At 42.6% G+C, this 10,175-nt stretch overlaps 1 protein-coding gene across 1 annotated transcript in view; it reads right to left on the bottom strand.

Moving 5' to 3' along the window:
- LOC138947332 (uncharacterized) overlaps positions 1-4,779 on the bottom strand; it is a 36,381-nt gene extending 31,602 nt beyond the window's left edge. Inside the window, exon 1 of the mRNA XM_070318782.1 lies at positions 3,367-4,779. Within this exon, the coding sequence (XP_070174883.1) occupies positions 3,367-3,493 (127 nt within the window). The 5' untranslated portion in view covers positions 3,494-4,779. The remainder of the gene's footprint in view (positions 1-3,366) is intronic.
- Positions 4,780-10,175: the final 5,396 nt, after the last annotated feature.

Here is a 10,175-nt window from a genome sequence, read left to right as displayed (position 1 = left end):
GATCCAAATTTACGTTTATCTTATTTTCCATTATTTGCTGATTCCAAAAACATATAAATATGTTATATTCGGATTAAAAACAAGCTCTGAAAATTAAATATATAAAAATTATTATCAAAATTGTTTTTTCGAAATCAATTTAAAAACACTTTCATCTTATTCCTTGTCGGTTCCTGATTCCAAAAATATATAGATATGATATGTTTGGATTAAAAACACGCTCAGAAAGTTAAAACGAAGAGAGGTACAGAAAAGCGTGCTATCCTTCTCAGCGCAACGAATACCCCGCTCTTCTTGTCAATTCCACGTGCACTGCCTTTACCACGGGCGGTGGAGTGACGATGCTACGAGTATACGGTCTTGCTGCGTTGCGTTGCGTTCAGTTTCATTCTGTGAGTTCGACAGCTACTTGACTAAATATTGTATTTTCGCCTTACGCGACTTGTTTTTTCCTTCCAACTGGCCCATTGATGTGATACAAAATCTATTACCTCGCCTATTCATGACGACACTCTGGATTGGTCACTGATAGACACGAGAAATAGAAAGAAACAAGAACCGTTGCAGAATGCAGGCGCGAGGTGGTTTAGGAGCAAATGACAGCTGCGCAGAGTCAGCGGCACAGACGACGCACTGCAGATTATTGAGGTAATTCTTTCTTCTTTTTTTCCCAGCCCGCTACACGTTGCGTGAAAAGAAAACAGGCCAGTGCTCGTCATAATCCCTATCGCAGCATGCTGCGCCGCTGGCTCTGCGCAGGTGTAATTTGCCTCTTAGAAACACCGATCGGAGAGAGACGCGTGAATCACAGAAATGAGTTTTTGAAAACCCATTTGACACTGCTTTCTGCTTCTGGCTTTGCCAATGAATGTAAGAGGCAGTGAATGGCCGGCTAACATGCAAAATGACAGGTGTACCTGGTATAATATAAATACACTTTATTATTATTATTATTAATGAAATGTAGTTCTGTGTTGCTTGCGCAGAGGTGTGCAACAGTTCTCAGTACTAGTCCTGGCCTTGACCCTATTGTATATCATTTCTAAGCCTTCTCGTGCCCATATTTCCAAACCTTTTCGTACTTATACTTTAAAAACGTCTGGTGACATAATCCCTAAACTGTTCAAGTCCCGGTTCATAAATAGCCATGATAACTGCCACATCCGCATGGCAAGATTTTCAGACCAGCACCACTTAGGACGGAAAACTGCAATCAGAATGTTTCCTCTTTCCTGTTGGAGCTACTTGTATCAGCTCTGCGGGAAACACATTCGTTTTTGCCGTTGGAAAGTATTTTTAATAGGCAGTTACAGATTATAAGAAGCATTTTTGTGTGAGTGTTCGAGGAACAAACAAAAACCACGCATTTACAAACTTGTTGTACTCTATACGTTGTATTTAATTCATTGTATGCGATATTGTAATTTGTAGTTATTTGAATAAAACTTTAAAAATATAAATATAAATTATGTTACGTGCACGGTCATGTCAGAGAAAAATAATCATGCCTTGTAGGCTTTATGTCCTACAGGCTAACTATTTTGCCTCTTAGGTGTATATGGCGTACAAGGGCTTCATTCATATTGTTTACATGTGCCAATAATGTTATATAGCTATTCTGATGAACACGTGGGGGAATTCGGGGGCTGTGATTGGATGGTATCTCCCGATCATCAAAGCATATTGCTGCCAAAGTCGGCCATTTTCCGCAATATCCAAAAGCATATTGAGTAAAATGGCCGACGCATGGTTCCGGTTTACACATCTGTACCACGCGGCGATGTTTCTATCGAAAACAGCATACACTGACAACTTAAAAAGCTGTTTCAACAACTGTGTTGTGAAATCGAATGCACTTGGAGTCAGGTTTTCTTCCAAAGTCAGAAAGCGTGTAGCTGCCGAAGTCGGCCATTTTCCGCAATATCCGACGCATGGTATCTCCCGATCATCAAAGCATATTGCTGCCAAAGTCGGCCATTTTCCGCAATATCCAAAAGCATATTGAGTAAAATGGCCGACGCATGGTTCCGGTTTACACATCTGTACCACGTGGCGATGTTTCTATCGACAACAGCATACACTGACAACTTAAAAAGCTGGCAGTTTCAACAACTGTGTTGTGAAATCGAATGCACTTGGAGTCAGTTTTTCTTCCAAAGTCAGAAAGCGTGTAGCGGTGTGCATGTCTGCGCGAACATGATGTGCGTAAAAAGTTCGTCTGCTATCAAAACCTGAGATCAACGCATCGACGCAAAAACTGTCATTTTGTAAGTTTGGAACAACGAATCAAGGTCATAACAGCTATATAATCGCTATTATGTTTTCAGCGTAGCAATAGGGTCCGATATTTAGACTCGAACAAGTATAATGCGACTCGTCTTCGACTCGTCGCATTATACTTGTCTCGTCTAAATATCGGACCCTATTGCTACGCTGAAAACACAATAGCTGTTAATAAAACTGTACCTAAGGGGATATAATAACGATTGGCTGTAGCTTTCGAACACAGAAAAAACTATTTCAGTATTGCAAAGTGGTGTTGATAGTGTCGAATGTAAACAGATCAGTCTCAAAGTGAAAGTGGATGTTTTCCGGAAATTGTGAAGTTAACAAGAATACAGAAAAGCGCGCTTTCCTGCTTAGCACAATACGCTACCGCGCTAATCTGGCGTGTCAATATCACTACGTTTTGCACGTGGAAGGTGAGTGATTTCCTTCACGCGGGGATTGACGAAGCTGTACTGTCTCAGTGTGTTTGACGGTCTAAAAATAGCCAAGTCCCGGAGAACTGTTGCTAAACAATGCAATAAAGAATTAATTATTTCTCGTAATTGGTAAGGACTTCAATTTTCAAACCTAAAACTTTGCAGGAAGCTTAATTTATACATCCCCGCAACGATGGGAAAAGCCCTGGAAATAATTAAACTAATTAAATAGGACTATGTCAGCCTTTAAAATAACGACAGTGAATCGACGACCTTTTACTGTGAATGTCTATAATAAACATCCAATTTCTGTTCTAATAAAGTTTGCAAGTTATTTAAATCAGCATCAAAAGAAAACATTGAGTGAACATTAAATAAAATAAATGTTGATTGAAAGGCGAGAACGACAGGGATGAAAACAACAACAACAAATTTCGAAAACGCAAGCACTGAACATAAACATAAACATGTACATGCCAACAGCAACGAAACGTGCAAACGAGTACACACACACACACACACACACACACACACACACACATACTAACACACACACATTTCCAATGTAGATTTTTGAACCACCACCTCCGAACCCCACCCACCCCCAAAAAATCTTAAATAAATTAAACGAATGTTCGAAGGAAAACAGATTTTAACTCACACATGAGTTGACTTGTAGAAGTAAAATACTTATTCACTGCAAAAAGCATAGCACCGTTGACAAACAGAATGGAGGCTAACAAGGCGACCGTATTCCTGCCTGTACCAGCCGAACACAATCTTGCCATGCTGGCGGGTTTGCTATCATCGGAATGACTCAATCTTCGTGTTGCGCGTAGAACAGGTAGCCTACATTGAGGTTGGGCCAACGACTTCGGCCTATGCAGATCACAACCGCAGCTGTGACATTGCTGCGACGTTGTCTACATACATAATATTATATGGTTTGCTGTGTTGTACCGGATTTACACAGTAAAAGTGAGAAAGTCATGGTCTGTCGAACTGAGTAGGTCCTGCTCACATTTAATCAAGTATTATTTTTTATTTACACGTTACTGTAGTGTATCAATAGAGTTACTGCCCTTTAACCGGGGGGTTGCTCTCCCTTGTATCACGGCCATGTAAGAAGTACGAAATAAATCGGCTGTTCATTGAAACCGTCTTCGAAGTTTGTTTGTATGCCTAGAGCATGATTGGAATATGGTAGTTGCATCAGACAACACTATTCTACAATTGGCGACGAGGAAAAGGAGTGTGAACAAGGTGAGAAGCGGCATTTTTCTGCCAATAACTTTCGTGTGAATCAGAAAGAATTTTCCAGACTGCGTGACGTCATCACCACGTGCGCGAGAGAAAAAAGATGGCAGGAAATGGAAATGATAACGCTGACGCTGTTCCTCAGCAGAGAGTAATGAGCTGTGCTAGTGGCATAGGAAGTATAGGACCATTTGATCCAAAAGGCGATCCATCTAGTGTCTCTACAAAATGGACGAGGTGGAAGAGAGGTTTTGAACTTTTTCTGGTGGCAAGGGGTGAGACTCCGGAAGGTCAGAAAAAAGCGCTGTTACTCCACTGTGCAGGCTTCGAAGTTCAGGACACTTTTGACACTCTACCAGAAAGAGGTGACAGCTATGATGAAGCTGTGGCAGCACTTGATGCATACTTCAAACCACAACAGAACTTCACTTATGAAAGGCATGTTTTTCGGCAAATCGCACAGATGCCAGAAGAAACAACGGCTCAGTTTGTGACAAGGTTGAGACAACAAGCTACAAACTGTAATTTTGCCGACAAGGTAGATGAAAACATCAGGGATCAAGTGATCGACAAGTGTCGAGACAAAAGGCTCAAGTCAAAGTATCTGGAGAAAGGAACTTTGACCGTGAACCAACTTTTGGATATTGCGCGTGCGCATGAAGCAGCAGCGAGGCAGTTGAAGATGATGACAGACACTGATTCTGAACCTGGTCAAGAACTGGTTGGTGCTGTGTCCAGGAGAGAAAGAGGAAACAACAGACGTTGGCAAACTCATTCTGAATCTACTCATCATGGAGGTGGTAAAGGTGACCAGAAAGACAAGAAACCCCGTGAAGTCAGATCTAGTACTGACAATAAACTGTGTTACCGCTGTGGCAAATCAGGACATTATGCCAAAGACATGACATGCCCTGCCAAAGGCAAAGGGAAACGCTGTGCAAAGTGCAAGAAATTGAACCATTAATAGTATGCAAGAGTGGGAGAGTGAACACTGTCAGTGAGAATGATGGTGCTTGCAATGTTGTGCATGTTGATGATGATGATGTTTGTGCATTCACAGTAGGCGGGAAAAAGTCACTTGTTGTCGTTGATGTTGTTGTAGGGGGTGTTCAGACATCATTTGCAGTGGATTCTGGAGCAAGCAGCAACATAGTAGACAAAAGCACATGGGAAAACATGAAACAGAAGCACATCAAATGCAGATCGCATGCAAACACTACAGGAAAACAGCTGTACGCTTATGGTAGTGACACACCATTGAAGATTCTAGGCTCATTTGAGGCTGACATTTCATTGCAACATTTCTCTGAAAAGGCATGCAAGGCACAGTTTGTCGTTATAGACGGAAAGGGAGTTTCACTTCTGGGGAAAGAAACTGCAGAGAGTCTGGGCCGGGGTACTCAAAAATTGGGATTTCACTTGTTGGATCTGTGAGTGAGAAACCTGAAACAAAAGCAGAATTCAAACCATTGTTTTCTGGGCTGGGAAAGTTGAAGGACACACAGATTCATTTGCACGTATGAAAGAAAACGCAAAACCCGTAGTTCAGTCAGCTAGAAGACTGCCGTTCAGTCTCAGATCAAAAGTCGAAGCGAAAATCAAAGAGCTCGAAGAACTCGATATCATCGAACGCGCCGAAGGACCGACTACATTTGCTAGTCCGATCGTGGTTGTGCCGAAGCCGAACGGAGATATTCGTCTCTGTGTAGACATGCGTCGATCGAACGTGAACGATTCCCGATGCCGACGATTGAAAAAGTACTGGCGGAAATGAACGGTGCAAAAGTGTTCTCAAAACTAGATCTAAATTTGGGCTTTCACCAACTCGAACTTGACGAAGAATCTCGACCAATCACGACATTCACCACTCACATCGGGTTGTTTCGGTATAAACGACTAATGTTTGGAGTGACGTCTGCGCCGGAGATCTATCAGTACACCATACAGCAAGCGTTGCAAGGTTGCATTGGTGCTCGCAACATGACAGATGACATCATTATCTTCGCAGATACAGTCGAGGAACATGACGCGCGACTTGAAAGGGTACTCAAGAGACTGAAAGAAAAAGGGTTGACGCTGAACGCAAAGAAATGCGAATACCGGATGCATGAACTCAAGTTCATGGGGTATCTCTTATCCGAAAAGGGGGTAGGACCAACTGAAGCAAAGGTTGAAGCCGTTCGGAAGGCTGAAAGACCGACTTGCGCAACAGAAGTTCGTAGTTTCCTGGGCTTAGTGAACTTCAACGCACGTTTCATTAGTGACCTGGCTACGAAATCGGAACCGCTGCGTAAACTGACAAGAAAGAACACTCCATTTGAATGGAAGGATGAACAGGAGAGAGCGTTCAATCTCTTGAAAGAAGAGATCACAAAAGCCGGTGTAACACGACATTTTTACTCCTCGAAAAATTTACTCCGGAATAAATATTTCGTACGAAATTCTTACTCCGAGTACACTTTTCGTACGAGAAAAGAACTTCCTAAGGCACGAAAAAATTACTCCCTCCACGAAATTTTTACTCGCCATTTTTTTTACTTCCAGTAAAAATCTCGTACGCAAAAATGGGATGCGGGTGAAGGGATAATGCCAATAAGTGATCTCGCGCACACGAATGTCGCGCTACCCTCCTTCCACCCCTTCCACCACCAAGACTAACAAGGGACAAGGGAGTAAAAATTGTGTACACCTGGCATGGGAAGTTAAATTGGTTGTGTTGAAGTGAAGTAATTTATTCGTTATTTATTCGTCAGGGGAGTAACATTTTTGTACGAAATGTTTACTCGGAACTCACCTGTCTTGGGGAGTAATTTTCTCGTGTAATGGGGGAGTGCTTTTTGACTCACATGCGAAGCAAAAGTGAGTCTATGTACTCACCCGAGTCGTCCGTCCGTCCGTCCGTCCGGACGTCCGTCCGTCCGGAAAACTTTAACGTTGGATATTTCTTGGACACTATTCAGTCTATCAGTACCAAATTTGGCAAGATGGTGTATGATGACAAGGCCCCAAAAAACATACATAGCATCTTGACCTTGCTTCAAGGTCAAGGTCGCAGGGGCCATAAATGTTGCCTAAAAAACAGCTATTTTTCACATTTTTCCCATTTTCTCTGAAGTTTTTGAGATTCAATACCTCACCTATATATGATATATAGGGCAAAGTAAGCCCCATCTTTTGATACCAGTTTGGTTTACCTTGCTTCAAGGTCAAGGTCACAGGAGCTCTTCAAAGTTGGATTGTATACATATTTTGAAGTGACCTTGACCCTGAACTATGGAAGATAACTGTTTCAAACTTAAAAATTATGTGGGGCACATGCTATGCTTTCATCATGAGACACATTTGGTCACATATGATCAAGGTCAAGGTCACTTTGACCCTTATGAAATGTGACCAAAATAAGGTAGTGAACCACTAAAAGTGACCATATCTCATGGTAGAAAGAGCCAATAAGCACCATTGTACTTCCTATGTCTTGAATTAACAGCTTTGTGTTGCATGACCTTGGATGACCTTGACCTTGGGTCAAGGTCACATGTATTTTGGTAGGAAAAATGTGTAAAGCATGTGAGTCGTATGGGCTTTGCCCTTCTTGTTTCGTAAAGGGAGTAACTTTATCGTACGAAATGTTTACTCCGGAGTAAAAACCTCGTGGGAGTAATTTTCTCGTGTTACACCGGAACTCTAGGGTATTTTGACATGAACGCGACCGAGCCACGTATCATCGCTGATGCTAGTCCCGTGGGGCTGGGTACGTGCAGTGCTAGTACAAACGCAGAACGGTGAAAAACGCGTGATTTCCTACGTGAGCCGTAGCCTTTCAGATGTCGAAAGACGGTACTCGCAAACAGAAAAAGAAGGTCTAGCTCTTGTGTGGGCTTGCGAAAGATTCCATCAGTATGTGTTCGGAATTGACTTCGTTCTCAAAACTGATCATCGTCCGCTTCAGTTCATTTATTCGAAGAAGTCAAAACCGTCCGCTAGGATCGAGAGATGGGTTCTCAGGCTGCAAAGCTACAACTTTCGTGTTGAATACAAACCCGGACCGCAGAACATAGATTCGTTGTCGCGACTTGTGAGAAAAGAGGAGAAACGGAACGACAGAAACGTAGCTGAAGAGTACGTTTACTTTGCGGCGGAACAAGCTGTTCCAAAAGCCATGACTGCTCGCGAAACCGAAGAAGGATCCGCGGAAGATGAAGAGTTGACAGAGGTGCGTAGGTGCATCAAAACCGAGAACTGGAATGATTGTCCGAATCCTGTCTACAGAACACTCAGGAACGAGCTGACTGCACTCGGAAAACTAGTTTTGCGAGGAACATTAACACGGATTGTGATTACGAAAAGTCATAAGGGTCCTATTTCGGTGGTCGTGCACAGTAGTTTTCGGTTTCTGTTTAGGTGATTCCGTGTCCGTGTGTATACACACAGCCTAGTGGCTGAGGAGGGGCGTTTAGCGCGAGACGAATATCAGATGGCCTCGCTATCTTGCTGTTTATCTGTCAAACGGCCCCCGCGTGGTAGATATCGCACATGAGGGTCACCAGGGGATAGTGAAAACAAAAGAGAGACTGAGAACAAAAGTTTGGTGGTCAGGGATGGACAAACATGCAGAACGCCGTGTACGATCGTGCTACGAATGCCAAATCGTGAGTCAACCATCCGTACCGGAACCGATGGTGCGTACAGATTTTCCGGAGGCACCTTGGGAAGCCATTGCTGTGGATCTGTTAGGACCATTACCGGATGGAAGATCCATACTTGTAGTCGTAGACTACTATAGTCGTTACTTTGAGACCGCGATACTCAGGTCGACAGTGACAACCAAAGTGATCGAAGTGTTGGAAGACATTTTTGCGAGGTATGGTTTACCCAAATCGCTGCGTGCGGACAACGGACCTCAGTTTGCTGCGTCTTGAGTTCAAAGAGTTTCTAGACGTGAACAACATAGAACTCATTCAAACTATACCGCTGTGGCCGCAAGCAAATGGAGAGGTTGAAAGACAAAACCGTACACTCCTCAAAACACTCAAGATTGCTCATGCTCAGAAAAAAGACTTAAAACGCGAACTAAACAAGTTCTTGATCGCGTACCACAGTACACCACATCAAACGACCGGTGCAACACCAGCTGAACTCATGTTCAAGCGAAAGATTCGAACCAAGTTACCTGAATTAGATCCGGTGCCGAGAAAAGAGCTTGAAGAAAACATTCGCGACCGTGACAAATTCCGAAAGGAAAAGGGGAAGGAATATGCAGACATGAAACGGTGTGCAAAAGAGTCTGATGTGAATGTAGGGGACGCTGTACTCCTTCAACAGAAGAAACATGACAAATTGACTCCGACCTATGATCCAGAACCGTACAAAGTCGTAGAGAAAACAGGTTCTCAGGTTGTAGTTCAGTCACCAGATGGAGCGAAAAAGTACAAAAGAAATGTTGCACACACAAAGAAGTTTGTTACTCGCGATGTAGTTCAGTCACCAGATGGAGCGAAAAAGTACAAAAGAAATGTTGCACACACAAAGAAGTTTGTTACTCGCGAACAACCAAGAGAGACAACAGATACAGGCATACAAACTGGTACAAACACAAACTCTCACACAGAGGACATAATTCATGAACACACAAACAAAGCAGAAAACACTGAAATACTGAGAAGGTCTGGGAGAGTGCGAGAAGCGCTAGACAAAATCCAAGATTATGTTGTCGAGTGAATGAAGATAAATTGAAAGTATGGAAGCAGTTTTGTGCCAAATATTGGTTCCATGTCCATGGTTTGATAAATGTAAGTTTTTGAAGTTAAATTGAGATTATTGTTTGAAAGAAACAGATTGTTTCTCTTTCACTTAAAATGATTGTGTTTTATTTCTAGTCAAGAGTTGGGAGTCAAAATGATAATGCGTATTTGTTGCAGTTAATCATGTTTGCAGTTATTTGAAAAGAGAAAAAAAATGAATGAAGAAAGAAAGGGATTGTAGTGTATCAATAGAGTTACTGCCCTTGAACCGGGGGGTTGCTCTCCCTTGTATCACGGCCATGTAAGAAGTACGAAATAAATCGGCTGTTCATTGAAACCGTCTTCGAAGTGTTTGTATGCCTAGAGCATGACTGGAATATGGTAGTTGCATCAGACAACGCTAGCGCTATTCTACAGTCACTATTTTATTTTATTTTCTTTCTAGCAAATCAGACTGAAAAATTGTCCCAAG

The sequence above is a fragment of the Littorina saxatilis genome, linkage group LG14, assembly GCF_037325665.1.
Source record: "Littorina saxatilis isolate snail1 linkage group LG14, US_GU_Lsax_2.0, whole genome shotgun sequence".
Taxonomy (NCBI): domain Eukaryota; kingdom Metazoa; phylum Mollusca; class Gastropoda; order Littorinimorpha; family Littorinidae; genus Littorina; species Littorina saxatilis.
The sequence above is the reverse complement of the archived record's forward strand: the minus strand, read 5'-3'. Positions and strand labels throughout refer to the sequence as shown.